Genomic DNA, 17,274 nt, shown 5'->3' with positions numbered 1-17,274 from the left:
CTCCCAGGCCTCCATTACCACAGTGGAGGCTGCTGGAGCACCAATCTCAGGGACTGAGCAACTCTCAGTTCTTAGCCTCAGGTGTGCACGTGGGCATAGGGGGGCGAGTGCCATTCTCCTCAATTCATACAGCATTAGCTGATCTAGTGCATCTCCTCTGTACACCTTCTACCATCCATTCTGTCCCTAGAGACCCCAATAACACACTTGTAAGCCTAGCCCTTGCAGAAGTAGGAAGACTGGAAGGTCAAGGTCAGCCTTACTAACACAGCAAGTTCAGCAAGGTTGAGGCCAGCATAAGATCCTGTCTCAAAATAAATGAATGAATGAATGAATGGATAGATAAATAAACTATGAGGTAAGAATAAATGTCAAATATTTCCCTCTAGAAAAAGTACATATTAGTGTTGATGACTGTGACAATTAACTTATTCTACATCATATTCATACATTATCATGCCGCTTTGTACTGCGTAAATACATACAGCTACACATTGTTATTAACAATGATGCTATAATAGAGATATTGTGACAGATCTCAGTAGGTCACGGGGCACAAAACACAGCCGATGGAGGGAAGGGCAGGGTGTAATAAAAATGTTGGGACATAACGAAAACATGGATGGCATGGCTAGAATCAGCTGCCAGGGACAGTCAGAGGCCAGGGAGAGCCTGCTGGCAGTACAAAAAACCTACAATTACCAGAGCCTAGTGCAGTGGTTCTCAACCTTCCCGATGCTGCGACCCTTTAATACAGTTCCTCATGTTGTGGTGACCCCCCAACCATATCATTATTTTCATTATTACTACTTCATAACTGTAATTTTGCTACTGTTAGGAATCCTAATGTAAATATCTGTGGTTTCCGATGTTCTTAGGTGACCCCTGCGAAAGGGTCCCCGAGGGGTCGTGAATCACGGGTTGAAGAACGCTGTTGTGATGTTTGTATTGTAGTCAAGGAGGTTACAACTTAAAGTGCATTAAAAGTCATCAAGCTTGAACACGTCTTAGTGTGTTCTGGCTGAAAGATAGATAACATGGTTTAAAGGGGGGCTTCATGGCAAGAACTTGGTTCTTAGCTCTTGCATGAGGCTTAGCCGTGTCTTGGAGGGGTAATGACCCAAGGCTGAGTTCTAGAGTCGTGAGGGGAGACCTTCAAATTCCTGGTATTGTTCCTGCACGCATATGAGGCCAAGTCCATAAATGGAGGTTAGGTAACCTCAGCTACACAGTAGGGATACAAAGGGAAGGAACCAGGAAATACCTTACCCAAACACTCTGGTTTAATCAGCGAGACAGTGTCAGTTCAATGGGAAAAAAGTCGTTAATTATTTGTGTGAGGGTTTTCTCCATGACCCCAACTTATCCAAATATTTTCACTATGAACTTGAATGAAAGCAGAGATTATGGTCACCGAATTTGCAGCAACAGATTTGAGGGGAGCCAGGTCCAGCAATAATAAATCGGAAGGAGTGAAGCCTGCAGTCTTTCTCCAACTTCATAATAAAACACTTACGAAGAAATAAAAAGTTTTGACAGTTCACAGTACCCTATCCTGGGACCAGGTACAAAGAATGGTCTATCGTGAGAACCCTGGGGAAGTTTTTATGAATGACTAAGATATGGGAACAGAAGGAAAGTGGTGGCTTGTGTCCTGTGTAGGAGGCTGACTTGCTCTACCGGGCTTGCAGTTCCTCCACTCTCTATTTCTGGATTAGCATCGATTCCCGCAAGAAACAGACCACACTGCAAACTTCTCCTGCTTCCTCCCCCCCAACCCTCCCTCCCCGTGTTCCTGGGGAATTGAACAGAGGACTTAGTAACTGTCACACACTAGGCAGGTACTGAATCACTATACCTCTGGCCTTCCTTTTGCTATTTGCTTTATCTAAGTGTGTTGGCTGGCCTTAAAGTCACTCTGTGGTCCACACAGACTTGGACTTCTGACTGTCCTGTCTAAACCTCCAGGGGGAGGACAGGCTTGTCCTGCGGTTTTTGATGTCATCTCTTTTGGTTGATGAGCGTCGTAGGCCTCTGGGCTTCCTTTTATGTCCCTGTTTTAGATCTTTTCTTCTGCTGTCATCAGATAAGAGGGCCAAGGGGTGGCGCCCCCCTACAGATAAAACGCCTGTCGATAGATACATTGTACAAATACATTGTCAATAGATACATTTGTATAATAGATACATTGTACAAATACATTGTCAGTAGATACATTGTACGTCTAAACTGCCTTCTATTGGCAGTTTCAAGAATCAAGCAACTCACAGTATAAAGTAAACTGTATTCCCATGGACTGAGTGGAGATTGGCTTTTACTGAAGGAAAGCGATGAGGGAAGGCAGAAAGAACAAAACTGGAGAGGTGGCTCAGCAGTTAAGAGCACTGGCTGATCTTCCAGAGGATCTGAGTTCAACTCCCAGAAACCACGTGGTGGCTCGCAACTGATCTACAGTGGGATCTGGTGCCCTTTTCTGACTTATGGGCATCCATGCAGGCAGAACACTATATACATAATAAATAAATCTTTTTAAAAAATGGAGCTTTCAAGAGTATTTTCCTCTGCAGGTTAAAGGAGAGGCTTCCTCATTCTGGCCATAAGACTGCCTCCTTTGGGGATTTGGCTGCTGCTGCTCGTTTTCCTTGTTTCTCAGAAGGTCAGATAAAGGGCTCAGCTTGGCCTTGGTGCCCTGGGACCTCTGCGCCAGTAGCCCCAGTTAGTTTCTGTTGAGGCTGGGGCATGAGCTCCATTCAAACTAATAGTGCCTGTAAGTTTCCTCCTAGTGTGTCTTAATATATGTGGCAGTTTGACTATGATTTGCTTGCATCATCCCATAAGGAGAGGCACTACTAGGGTGTGTGGCCTTGTTGGAGGGGGTGTGGCCTTGTTGGAGGAAGTGTGTCACTGTGGGGCGGGCTTTGAGACTTCCTAAGCTCAGTGTCTCAGCCTACTTCCTGTTGATTTCAAACTCCAGCAACCCTTCTGCATCTGCCCCCGAAAGCTGGCTTAGAAACATGCGCCTCCATGCCCTGCTCACCCTAAAGGTCCTAAATGTCCACCCTTGGGCTCTGTTCAACCCTAGAACCACTGGACCAACATTTGCTTGCAAACAGCATCCCTATGTGGTGTATGTATATGTTGATGTCCCTATGTGATTTGTGTATATATTAAAATTGGGGGAATACTATAGAATCTGTTACATTTTTTGTTGCTTGTTTGTTCTTTGTGACGGGATATTGGTAGGTAACTCACACACTGGTTTTGAATTCTCTCTGCAGCCCATGCTGGCCTTGAACTTGCAATCACCCCTTCAGAGGGCAGAGATGATAGGTGCCTGCCCAGAACCATGCCTATTGTTTCCACAGAATTTTAAAGATTCCCCCCCCCCCACAAGAACTTGTCACATTTTTTTTGTTCTTTTAATTTCTAGGTTAATAGAATGTATCCAAGCTCTAGATCCCCTTCCTAAATTACTCCAAACAACCTTTCTACTAAATCTCTTGAACTTCCTGTGAATACATACATTACCCATAAATACTAACTTACAAGGTTGAGGCAGGCAAGCATAGGGAATAGCCTAGCAACCCAGGACACTTATATACAATAGGGCATACTTACGATTCAACTTAGATGCGTCAAAGAAGGCTCATGTACAGCAGACAAAAAGGTTTATAACATCTTCATTTGACAATCAAAGCAGAGAACCACCCAAACTGTACCTCTTCATAACCAAACCCCTCCACCTCTTAAACCCTATACCAGGAAGCCCCAGACAATATCCAGAGCCCTTAAGGACCCTCATGCAGGTAGCCCAATGTCACTCCTGACAATGTATTTCAGGACAATTTCTTTCTGGTCTGTACTGTCAACCTTGCTCTTGAATTGTTTCCTTGCTACTTTGTAATCTGTGTGCACTTATCCTAGCTGTTTGAATAAGCTGCCCAGAACCTGGAAAGGCACAGCCCAGCCCCTGGCTATTGTTAACGGGCTTCCCCCTCTCATTATTCTGATAGCTATACCTCTTTCTCTTCCTTTGTTTGTTGGTAGAGCCTTCTAATATCACGTGGAAACAAGGGTCATTTAAAGGCACCCTCTTTTTACATTCAACCTTAAGGAAGTGGTTCTCATAGCTCTCCAGTAAAGATCACATTTCTTTCTTATTTTAATCAAGTTTAAAAAAAAAGTGTTCCTCTTTTCTCTTTTCCTACATTTCCTTTCTTTTCCTTTTCCTTTCTTCCAATCCTGGGAATAGACTCTCTTGTAAGTGGAAGGCAAGCAAGAACTCTATCAAGGAGCTACATTCTCTCCCCGCCTTTTGTCTTTAGATAGGGTTTTCCTACATTGCCGAGGTTGGCCTAGGGCTGGAGATTGTCCTGCTTCAAGCTCCTCTGCAGCAAGCATGCATCTCCGCACTCAGCTTTTTAGAGTCTGCTATGGGTGCAAATAGGACTTCCTGTGTGTGTCGGAGAAAACCATGGGACTTTATCCTCTGGCTCATTAGTGCAGTGGATCGCAGTGCTCTACTTCCCGACTGTAAATGCTTCTCACGTCCCCGAAATGAACTGCAGGTTGTCCTCGTCTCCCTGGGATGCTGTTTCTTCCTAGATGATGCAAGACAAAGCCTGCAGCTGATTATATCCATCTAATTATGGGAGCAAAAGTGCAACTGAATATTACTCAGAAAGCACTTTGGGGTCAGGGAGATGGCTCAGCAGATAGAGGCAACGGGTGCCATGCCTGCTGACCTGAGTTCCAACTCCAGGTCCCGCACGATGCAATGAAAGAACCATTGCAAGTTGTTCTCGGACATCCACAATTGCACTTCGGCACATGTGCCCGTGCGCACACTCACACATGCACACTGAATTAATAAAGATTTGTCCTCATAATTAGAACATGGAAAAAAATCACAAAACTCTCTGAAGGGGAAATTTTTTTTATGGGTAACTTCGATAAATACTTGTAATAAAAGAATGGATACCATTGACGCTTTTCTCCATGTCTCTCACACAGCTGATTCCAGGGTCGAACATGGTCAAGCTCTACCTGTGTTCCTTATACCTGGAGACGATTCACTTCACTCCAGTCCCTGTCTCCGTGTTCCAAGTACAATAACCTTCTGGTATATTTCTACATGGTCCTTTCTCTGAAGTTCAAAATTCTAGTAAGTCCTAGTGTGGGCCATAGGTATATGTGTTGTGGACTGAAGCCCCCACTTCAAGATACCCCATTGATGATGTGCCATGTGTCAGTCCAGGTCATACATACCCCCGATGCAAAATATCAAGTATTCACAGAGTCTATTCTGTGACTGATAATGGCAGTGCTGCTTCTGATTTCCCTGTGTGAATGTCTGCTTTATAAACTTGATCCTAACCTTGCAAGTATTTGCTGTGAACTGTAGAGAAGGAGAAGGACAAATTTGCATTTCCCCCAAGTTCTTTCAATGACTTTCAAAGTCATTATACTTTAGTTATATTTCTTATTTTTGAGGTCAACGACTTGACAACAGGCAGCTGAAGTGAGGCGAGGCGTACTTTGGCTCCCAGCTCAGGGGATGCAATCCCTAGTGTGGGGGAAAGGATGGCAGCAGGAAAGGCTGTTTTGGTAGGGACATTCCCACATCTGGGTGGACCAGACAGTGAGAGAGGAGGATGCATGTGCTCTCCTGCTTTCTCCTTTCTCCTCTTATTTGGCCTGGGACTGCAGTTTGTGGAGTGTGCCACCCACATTCAAAAGGAGTCTCCTCTCCTCAGACTTCTCTGGAAACAGCTTCAAAGAGACAGCCAGAGGTGTGTCTCCTAGTTGATTCCAAATTAAATCAAATTGACAGTAAGATTTACTCCTCCCACCCCCAATTTGGAGAGATGGTGAGGGCTTTTTCAGAAGCCAAATACAAAGACACTTGAGGAAAGTCTGGCCCTTTTCTGACGTGGCCTCCAAAGGGAGTGACACTATTTATTAAGAGGTGTGGTCTTGTTGGAGGAAGTGTGTCACTACAGGGGCAGGCTTTGAGGTCTTAGATATGCTCAAGATGCCGCCCAGTGTCTCAGACTACTTCCTGTGGCCTGCCTGTCAAGATGTAGGACTCTCAGCTCCAGTACCATGTCTGCCAGCACACCATCATGTTGCATCATGATGATAATTGTGTCTAACCTCTGAAAAATGTAAGGCACGCCAATTAAATGTTTTTACTTTATAAGAGTTGCCTTGGTCATGGTATCTCTTCGCGGCAATAGAAACCCTGATTAAAACAGTTCCTAAAAGGTTAACACTGCTTTTGTTAAGTTTTTGCATCCATGCAAGTACTGGCAAACAAAACAAGTAGAATGTCAATAGAAGTTGTCTGTACTGTGCTGTCCTCTTAGGCTCACACTGTCTAATACACATGCCAGTAGCTACGTCCAGCTACCTAACACTGGAAATATAGTGTTGGGAAAGAAAACCCTTTTCTCTACTATGATATTGAGTTTAGTACCTGGGAGCCTGCAAGCTAAATGGGCAAAAACACCTTAACAGCAAGGAGGCACACAATCTTTATTAGTATTTACTTGCTTAAGCATTTCATTAAAAGAAGTTAAATTTGAGGAGGCGTTTGTGGGTGGGGACTTATATATTATTTTAACAAAGAAAAAGGAACTTTGGCTTCAAGGGATGTTAACTTAGAGAAGTTACCAAGAAATATATGGGGAACTACTAAAAGAAAAAGTTGATTTAGTAAGGGCTGTTCAAACTTTTCTCAGAGTTGACTGAACATTTGAGATAAGACACAGTCTTCTCTTCCTGGCGTTGGGAAGGATAGAGGACCCAGACATTCACTAGAGGAAATGAAGTTTCTGTGTTTAGGTAAATAAGGGGAGTGGTTCCTGTTGATTCTCTGTGACCTTCAGCTCAAAATAACCCTTATGCCAAAGGGACATGCTTAGGAGTGGCGCAAACTGCTTTCTATCAACAACAAGTCCCGGTTACGATGCATTATATGCTCAAAGCATGAGCATAAGTATTGTGGTGGGTGGGAATGAGGTGGCCCTCAATAGTTTGGACATTGGGATATTTGGTCCCAGTTTTTGGTGCTGTTTGGGAGAGGCTTCGGGGGTGTGGTTTTGCTGGAGGAAGTGTGTCACTGGGGGTAGGCATGGAGGTTTGAAAACCCACAGGCCAATCCCAGTTTCAATCTCTGCTTCTATCTGTGGTTGTATTGTGAGCTCTTCGCTGCTGGCGACCGCTCTGCTGTCATGGACTCTCCAATCTTCTGGAACTGCAAGCCCAGATAAAACTTCTTTCTTCTGTAAGTTGCCTTGGTCATGACGTCATCACAGCAAGAGAAAAATGACTAAAACAGTTCTGAATACTTTGTACGAAGGACAAAGGAATACAGAATATCTCAGTTTTATCTGATTATATGCCAAGTGTTATTTTTATGTACTGAGATAAATACTTCACTAAATTGATTTTATCTTTTATGTGTTTCTATATATTTTATTCATCTGTTTTTAATTGTGTTTTGAGTGTATGTGCATGTGCATAGTATCACATGTGGGAGTTTGAGCACAGCCTATAAGAGCTGATTCTTTCCTTCAGCCATGCATTCCAGGGAATGGGACTTAGGTCCTAAGTCTTGGCAGCAAGCACATACATCCACTCTCCCATCTGCCCAACCCTCTACTTATAATGTAACACTTAAAATGATACATAGTTCATTTAATTTTGCAAGCCCATGTTGTTTAGGACATTAAAATAATAGTGGAGAGGTTGGGAAAGATGGCTAAGTACTTAAGAGACCGAATTGCTGTTGTGGATGACCCTAGTTAGATTCCCAGAATCAGCATTGCCACATTGGATGGCTCACAACCTCCTATAACTTTGACTCTAGGGAGATCCAATATCTCTGACATTTGTGGGAATCTAAACACACACACACACACACACACACACACACACACATACACACATTAAAAATAAAAAGCCTTTAAAAAATAAAATAATGACTGAGATTGAAAATATATTTTGTTTTTAACAGAATGTCCTTTGTTAATAGGTAGATATCAGATAGCGGGTAATTTTCTGGAACCATTATAATTTATACTGAGAAATGGTTTACCAGGAAGACCTCCTGTGCGTTCAGACCTGCACAGAACAATTTTGTTTGTTGTGTTGTTATTTTAAACCTTCAAGAATATATTGGTTAAAAAAACCAAACCAAACCAAACTAAAACAAAATAGAAAGCTAGGTGATGGTGGCGCACGCCTTTAATCCCAGGACTCGGGAGGTAGAGGCAGGTGGATCTCTGTGAGTTCAGGGCCTGGTCTACAGAGCAAGTTTCAGGACTGGCTCCAGGACTCAGAAAAACCAAACCAAACCAAATCAAACCAAACCAAACCAAAAACAAACAACAACAAAACGAAAAGAAAGAATGTATTGGTCAACTGCCTGTGTGGCACTTTTATATCCTCTTCAAAAGCAGCATCCAATTGTTTAGAACATAAGAAAGGCACAATCAATTCTGAGCTGATATGACAGAAATAAACTCAAGTTCAACCAAGAGACATCTGGTGAGATGGGGAGGTAAACCAGTCCCTCTTGCGACCAGTGTCCTTACACAGAATGCCACCACTGATGTAAGCATAACAAATATTACCCCACAGGTCACATCCACCTAACAATTAAAATGGGAGTATTAAGCAGCCAATAATTAAAAGAAAAGGTATCATTTCTCATTGGCTCATGACTGCTGATTTTTGGAACTTTTTATTGCTTTCTTGATGGCTTGAAATGGCCATAGGTCTTTTATCCCATGTTGCTTCCTGGCTACCTCATCCTGAATTGGCCCCACACATTCCCAGAGTCTTTGGGGATCAGAGATGACCAGTCTATGACCTTGAGTTACACCTGCTTCCTTGACCTGGGTGGGGTTCCTTTAGGTCACGCTTCCTAGCCAGCCCTTCTGTGAGTACCCAGACCAGCCCAGGCCTTCTCCCCAGGAAGACCAGACCATGCCAGCTTCTTTGTTTCCCTCTTTCCACTGATGTAAGCCTCACCATCTCAGGTGGATGTTTTTGATGTTGTGTGTGTGTGTGTGTGTGTGTGTGTGTTTCCCTGAAGGTTAAGAAAAACCTACAACCCCTTTGTGTTCTGGAAGATTCCCCATTTGACTTAATGTCCCGGTAGTTTACTGATGAGAACGGCCAGACCAAGAACCCATCCTTGGCATGATTATCTAAACAGCTTGTTCTAAAGAATCAAGCAAAATGTCCGTCAGTCACGCTAGTCAGCTTCCCGCTTCCCCAGGGGCCTTCAGCGTGGGCACACCCTGAGCCAGCAGGCAGCCTTTGAGGACCCTCCCTGTAAACAAGCTGACCTTCAAAACATTCTCTAATCTTTCTTCCCTCCTGTCTGGTTACACTCCCATCTTCTTCACCTCTCCACACCCACTTCTTGTTTATTCCACTCTGAAAGAAGAAAGTATCTTCTCTCTCTCTCTCTCCCTCTCCCTCTCTCTCTCTCTCTCTCTCTCTCTTCTTTTACCACATTTTCCAGCTTAGTTTTTGAAATAGACTCTCTCTGAATCTGAAGCTCATTGTTTATACTGACTGACTTCCCAGCAAGCTCCCAGGACTGGCTGTCTCCATTCCCGGTAGTGGGGTTCAGATGTGCACTGGCCTCAGCTTGTACATGGGTGCCACGATCTGAACTCAGCTCCTCAGACATGTGCAGTTTATCCATCGAACCCCCTCCCAAACTCCTGGATTTTGTTGTTGTTGTTGTTGTTGTAGATTTTGAGACAGGGTCTTACTCTGTACCCAAGTTGACCCAGAACTCACTGTGTAATCCAGCATGGCTTCAAAATTCGTGTTTATGTTCCTGCCTCATGTTTATGGTTGCTGAGATGACAGGTACAGCAGGGTCAGCCAAGAATCCCATTTGCTTTAATTTTCAATGCTTACACGCTCAGACAGCAATGCTTCCGCCATGCTGCAGGAGTACCCTTACCCTTTATGACCTCTCTACCCTTTTGTGACCATCCTTTCGGACGGTCTGGAGTTTGTGTTGGACAGTTCCTTCAGGTAGTGTCCAGGGTCCCTTGGAGGAACTCCAGCCCAAGTGTTACTTGCAGAAAGTGGCACTTTTGTGCCTGCTTTCATACTCGGTTACAGCAATAAGATTTGGTTTTAAGAAAAAAAATATATGGCTACAATTGCATACATTAGAAGTCTCAGATCTATAGATGTCATTCGCCAGCCACATGTGTCAGCACGGAAGAACAGTGAAAGTCGGGACACGCTACATTCTGTAGAGCCCCGCTTTCTGTTACCCACCAGGTATGCCACACAATGCTGCTACCTCATTGAGCCTCGCTTTCACCCCACTTCCAGACATCGCCAAGAGCGTCTCTTGGAGCCTCAGTCGACACGTGTTGAAAATATTGCTTTTAGTCACCCCCGGGTTTTCAAGTCACTAGGAGCTTTTTGACTTCTCTTGGCAAAGTAGGGCCTGGAAGGGTGTCATCTCTTCTTAAGGTGACAGTCCTCATAAGTTGCCTCTTTTGTTGCGTGTCTCATCTGCAACTTCGTGTTGGTCCTCATGCTGTCCGTGGTGGGCAGCACACAAGCGTTCCTCAGGTAGCTGTCGTGCCTGGTAGAGACAGGTAGGGTTGCTGATCCCCCTGTGGTGGGGTACGGTGGCAGACATGCCTCTAACAGAAGGAAGGCAAGGCAGGGAGCTCTCATTATGTGAGGGCCTTCAGAACTGAAGATCCAAGACTTAGAGAAAATTGCTCCTGTGCCTAGATCATACATGCTCGCATGTGGTGTGTGTGTGTGTGTGTGTGTGTAATTGACAGCAGTATAGAAATGTATTGGTCTAACCTGGAGGAAACCCAGGAAGGTCTGTCTATTCTGACATGTCTTGGTCCCTTTGAGTGGCATTCCTTCCTCCTGGGTGTAGGGCAGGACCCCTTGGGGACCCACTCTAAGATAAGATAGGTTGGAGAATTTCTTTATTCAGTTTCTGTGCAGAAAAATGGAGGAACACCCAAGTTGTACTTCTGTGCTTTGCGTCTGCCTTGGAGGAGAGGGCTCTTCCAAGGTCTGTGGTCTTCATTAGTAAGAAGGAAGGAAAAGGGAAGGATGAGGGGGAAACCTTTGAGGCCTTTTGGGGGTGGGCAAAGTTCCAGGTGCTCAGTAAGGAAAACCAAGGGCTTACTTTGGGGTCTTTATTTTTTTGGAGTATTAAAATTATTCAAAGACAGTAAAGTGTGTACCCAATAGACTGGATGGCGCTTCTACTTGTTGGTATTTGGGGGGAAAGGGGGGGCTTCCATGGACTCAAGCATTTCCGCTCAGTGTTTTGAATACTTTAAAAGATGGTGGTTTAAATACAAAAGGAAGTCTAGCTGAACACCTGAAATGAAGTGACTCCTTAAGGGAAAGAGAAGCAGAGAGGTCTTGAGAAGAAAGTATTTCGAGAACATGTTTGAAAAGGTAAATCCTGGTGTATGTGAGGAGACGTATGCACACTAGACAAGGGCTTTGGTGTCTTCTTTCACCTCCTGATTCCTTTGGTACAGGGTCTCTCGGTGCAGCTAGGCTGGAAGTCTCTCAACCCAGGGGTCTTTCTGTCTCTGCCATCCAGTGTTGGGCTTACAGGTGTGCACAGTCAGGCTTGGCTTTTTATGTTAGTGTTATATCATGTTTACGTTATGTTATATTGGGATCCATACTTAGGCATTTACGCTTATACAGCCATCTCTCCAGCTCTGAAAGATACTTTTCTTCTGTAGGAATAAAATTTTAGACTATTATTTTATCTTCAAACAACCAGTTTAGCCAAAGCAGAGCATTGGGAAAATAGATGTTTTCCTTCTCTGTAACAAAAGATGTGTTCTGTTGATTTTACAAGCAGCTGAGCGAGGTGGCTGATAGTTTTAACGAAAACATTCTTTGACCTTCATGGCGTTTTTACCTATCCACCTATTTATTCTGTGGGTGGGGTAGGGTGTTGGGGTGGGTGTGCAGGCCTGTGGAAGTCAGGGGACAGCCTGTGAGAGCTGCTGCCCTCCGTTTACTACGTGCATTCCAGGGATTCGACTCAGGTTGTTGCGCCTGGCAGCAAATTCGTTTACCTGTAAAGAGGTTCTAGTTCCCCATCCACAATTTACTGATTTTTGTTTAAAGTTTGGCTACCTGAGCTTCACAACAAAATGACTGCCACCATGCGCCGACGAGGTCAGCAAGCGACAGTTCCGTGTGGTGATGAGATGCGTCACAGCTCTATGGATGTTTGCCTCTAACTTTCCCTTGGAAGGACGGCTGCCACCCTGCACTGGGAAGACTGGAACACATTTCCTGGCATGCCACTTGCTTCGTTTCCTCTCTGAGAGGCGTCCCCTCCCCTCTGGAGATGCAGACATTATCGAACCAGTTTGTCCACCATCACAAGCTCCCCCATCCCTCCTGTGACAAGCTGTTCAACTAATCCCCTTTCTCTGCCCAGCTGCGGGCGAGGCACAAGCCCTCGCAGAACACAAAAGCCAAGCAAGAGTTGATGTCAGGGATGGTCGTCTGTCTGAGCTGCAGCTAGGGCGCTCCCTGTTCACAGAACCCACAGGCATCTCACACTTGGTTCTGAAGTTCCCAAAGTTCCCATTTCCCAGCACGACGTAAGGATGGAATGTATATCGCAGAGACGTGTCAACCCTCCTCTCTCTCCAGAACCTACATCCTCTCAGGCCTCAGTCTTAATGTTCACAGAGCGCTTGCCTCCTCTCGACTGTCTTGTCTTCTTCTGGCTTCTCCTTGCACTGAAAGACCAGACCCGATACTATTGCTTTTCCCCAGGAGAGGGCTTCGTGTGTCTCTAACATCTTCACGAATGGATTTATTATGTTATTCTTTCATTCACTTTGGTTTTAAAGCAAACCATATGAAACTGTAAACCTTCCTCCCGTTGTCGCAGCTCTCTGATTGCCTTGCTCTCTCTTCCCAGGCTCTGGGGACAGCTCCTCAGTCTTTCAGATTTTGTTCTTTTGAAGTGAGTTAGCACCCTCTGTAGGCCAACCTTTACAGAACACCTCCAAATAAGTTGGGGTGGCGTTTCTAACGCCAAGAGTCCACGACCAACGGATCCCATTTGTCAAACAACTCCAGGAGAATCCATTCAATGACTGAGGGACATCAAAGCTGAGAATTAGCTCTTTTGGCTCAGTTGCTGCATCCTTCTTGGGACAGTGGACCATTAATGGGAAAGAAGATTGAACAAAGGCTCAGCCTCCCCCTCCACACACACACACTCTATCTCTGTTCACACCCACGTGTTCTTCATTCCACATTCAAATTCATTCATTCGGCAGCACCATCCTCCACCATGAACTCCATCGTGGAGAAATAGATTCTGTTTGCATTTTAACGAACAGGCAAGAACATTGACCTCTAGATTTTAAAAAAGCAATCCTTGGTTGGAGACAGTGTCGCCATAAAACTCTTCCTACGTATGCACGGGGGCTTAGATCTAGATTTGATCTGTAGTTTCACACACACACACACACACATTAAAAATAAAATTAGTAAGCTCCTGGAAATATTAAACAGGTGATGTGGAGATAGCAAGTCGTCAGGGTTGTCACGGTGGAACTCTAGAGGGCGATGCTGAACAGAGATCTGGATGAACAAGGGACAAAACTATCAGCAGCCTGCAGTCTTGTGACCCCCGAGTTCAACCACCGCCAACTCCTAACCTCTGTGCTTACTCGGCTGCATCCCACAAGCTGTGTGTTGAGCTACCCCGCAAGGACTCTAAAAGGAGGAGTAAGCTGTTGCAGCTGCCCCACCGTAGCCTTTTTAGGACTTTGAAGATGGCAGACTGGAAATCCGATCAACCGGAGGCCAGGTGGTATCACAGGGTGTGTGTGTGTGGGGGGGGGGGTGTTGTGTTGTTTCCTTATTGTGTGGAAGTGTTCCTGCTGTTTACCACTGACTAAAGAAGCAAGGAAATGGATTCGTTGTGAGAACAGTTCTGGAGGATTGAACCCAGGACTTTGCATGTGATCAGAGACTGTCGCCCTCACCTGCCATGGCAAAACAACTGATGCTGGATTTATTCCCTGTACTGTGAAAGAAATTTGTTTGTATATTTATATATAGATACCTTTAAACTTATTTATTTCTTCCATTGCTTGTTTAATCTTTTGTTTTGTTCTGAGACAGTATCGTTTTTGTAGCTCAGTCTGTACTGAAACTCTGTATGCAGGTTGACCTTGAACTAAAAATGCAATCCTCCTACTTTAGCCTCTCAAGGGTTGGGATGATAGACATCAACTATTATGTATATCTATCCCCTGTCTACCTTTCTCTTCATCTGCTCATACATCTACCCACTGATCTGTCTACCCATCATCTTTCTACCCATTATCTATCTATCTATCTATCTATCTATCTATCTATCTATCTATCTATCTATCATCTATCTATCTATCTATCTTCTATTTATCTCTATCTGTCTACCTATCTTTAGCTATCTACCTATGTATCTCTGTCTATCTATTTATATCTATATCAATCTATCTCTCTCTATCTATATCTATCTATCTGTCTGTCTATCTATCTATATCTGTCTCTATCATCTATCTATCTATCTATCTATCTATCTATCTATCTATCTATCTATCTATCTATCTATGCCTGTCTATCTATCTATCTCTATCTATCTATCTATCTATCTATCTATCTATCTATCTATCTATCCTCCCGAATAGCTCAGGCTGACCTCAATCATGATCTTCTATCCTTAGCCTCCCAAATGCTGGGAGTAGGTATATGTACTGCCATGCCTGGCTTGGTTAAATTTGGAATAAAAGGAACTGCTTTGACTATTAGGGAAGAGACTCAGAATACCATTCCCTACAGTCTCATTCTGTTTGAACTGCTGTTTGGAAGGTAATAGGATACTCCTGAACAACAAAAGGGACTGTGCAGTGTGGAGAACACTCCAAACCAGGTTCCTCCAAGATACTGCTAGTCCTGGGGCAGTAGATGGGGGCAGTGTTCCAAAGAGGCATTGTTATCGGTTAGCTGTGGAATGTCCACCAGTATCTACATGTTAAAGATTTGATCCACACAGTGGCACTAATGGGAAGAAGGATCTGGTCACCTTAGGTCAAGGTGAGCTTGAAGGGGATTGTGGAACCCCAGGTCCTTCCTGACTTTCTAGCTTCCACTGAGAAAATTTGCTGTCCCAAGTCTTCTCTACGCATACACTCCAGCAAGCCCAGTGGATCTTCCAGATTTTGTACCGGAACCTTAACGTGAGCTTTATCAGTTAATTACTTCTTCTCAAGTTATTTATGACAGCAATGGAAAGCTGGGTAACATTGGGGTCATCATTTGGGCATAAGGGGTTCAGAGAGAGTGAAGAGAGAAAACACTTGGTAGATCAAATGGGGTCTTTGAGAGCTGATTTCTGTGCTCAGACCTGCCCCTTGCTATTATATGATAAAATTCCTGCATCCTCAAAGATAGAGTGATAGAACAATGCTAGATACATCATAGCTGACTAACAAATGACGAACTAAAATGATGGAAGCAAAGGGAGCTGGAAATAGCCTCTGACTCATTTTAGGCCATGCGTCCCGATTTCCAAAGGGTATTTTGAAGTCATGCTTTAATGTTCATCAAAGTAAGAGCATAGTAGTGGTTTGAAATTGTGTTCCTAGGGGGCAGAGAACTACTTCTGAGGCCCAGAGAGCATCTTGAAAGCACCATCTATGCCTGGAAAGGTGTTTTGGTATTTTTCCATACTTCACAACACATTTTTGAGATTATTTTTATCTGAGGATTTCTTGAACTTCCGGTGACGAAATTCCAAATTCACCCCTGACCTCATGTGAATCAGTATAATAACTGATTACTCCTAATGAATAATAAATTCTCTGCTGTAGAACAAACTATATCATAATACTTAACTACAGTACCAAATTATCTGTCTGTCTATCTATCTATCTATCTATCTATCTATCTATCTATCTATCTATCATCTGTCTATCTATGCATCTATTTTTTATCTATCTACCCTACCCTTCTTTCTAGACCTTGACTTCACTGATCAGATATGCTTTCCTGATTTGATTATTCTGCTTTTGTACAATCTTTTCCTGAGCATATTTGATCTGTATTTGTATTTTTCCAGCAGCTGAACTGAACCTAGTTGTCCAAAGTGTTAATATTCATATGGAGACCATATTATTGCTGATTGTATGAAAAATATAGGTAGAATTATCACCATGGCAAATTGGCATATCTTAAAATTGGCTATCCCTTATAGACTAAACAGAGGCTTGGATAGTATTTATTTATTTGTTTGTTGTTGTTTATTGGTTCTGGAGATTGAATTTAGGGCCTTGTCTGTCCTAGGCAAGCTGTCTATCAGAGTTACAGCCCTAACTATTCAATGGTAATTTAATAGTAAAGAGAACAAACTATGCCATTGAGTCATCTAAAAATGTTCTTACTTGTCATTTTTTATTTACAATTTGCTTAAAACTGAATTTCTAGATACAATAAAATACTAGATACCCAGTTGAATTTGAATTTCAAAAGAAAAATATATGACATATATTCATGCAAAACATTTACTTATTGTTCACGGAATTAAATGTTATCCAGTTGAGAGTATGCTGTCCATGATTTCTAACCTAGCAATTCTACCTTAATAACAATCGGTGATTTAACTCAGTGAGGTCATTCAGTGGGTAAAGACAGACACTTGCCACCAATTTCAATGACCTAAGTTGGCCAACAAGTTGTGTTCTTACTTCTGCATACACCATGGTGCACCTGTGCCCTTTTCGCCACATATACAAAATAAACAAGTGTCAGAACCTAGGAGGCAGAAGCAGACTCATCTCTGTGAGTTTTAGGCCAATTGGTTTATATAGTGAATTCCAGGTTGTTTTTGTTAAGATTTCTATTGCTGTAAAGAGACACCACGATCAAGGCAACTCTTAAAAGGAAAACATTTAATTAGGGATGGCATTCCAACTTGAGGCAGGATCAAGCCCCTCATCCTGAATCAAGGTTGAGCAAGGGATCCAACCATAGGGAATGGGCTCCAAAAAGTCAGTTCATGCACCTGGAATAGGTCCTGGTGCCACTGACAGTCCCCCCTAAACAAATCAAGCCATATAACTGTCACCCACATTCAGAGGGTCTAGTTCGGTTGCATGCAGGTTCCCCAACTGTTAGTCCATAGTCCGTGAGCTCCCACTAGCTCAGGTCAGCTGT

General features: G+C 43.6%; 1 protein-coding gene across 3 annotated transcripts in view; it reads left to right on the top strand.

Moving 5' to 3' along the window:
- The first annotated feature begins 5,119 nt into the window (after positions 1 to 5,119).
- Positions 5,120 to 17,274, top strand: part of Eea1 (early endosome antigen 1) — a 147,349-nt gene continuing 135,194 nt past the window's right edge. For all 3 annotated transcript variants that reach the window (XM_087902100.1, XM_087902099.1, XM_087902097.1), the window contains exon 1: positions 5,120 to 5,164. In XM_087902100.1, coding sequence (XP_087758226.1) covers positions 5,135 to 5,164 — 30 coding nt within the window. In that variant the 5' untranslated portion in view covers positions 5,120 to 5,134. The remainder of the gene's footprint in view (positions 5,165 to 17,274) is intronic.

This window comes from Myodes glareolus, chromosome 26 (genome assembly GCF_982192425.1).
Source record: "Myodes glareolus chromosome 26, mMyoGla1.1, whole genome shotgun sequence".
Classification (NCBI taxonomy): Eukaryota; Metazoa; Chordata; class Mammalia; order Rodentia; family Cricetidae; genus Myodes; species Myodes glareolus.
Note: the sequence above shows the minus strand (reverse complement) of the source record. Positions and strands in the feature narration are given on the sequence as shown.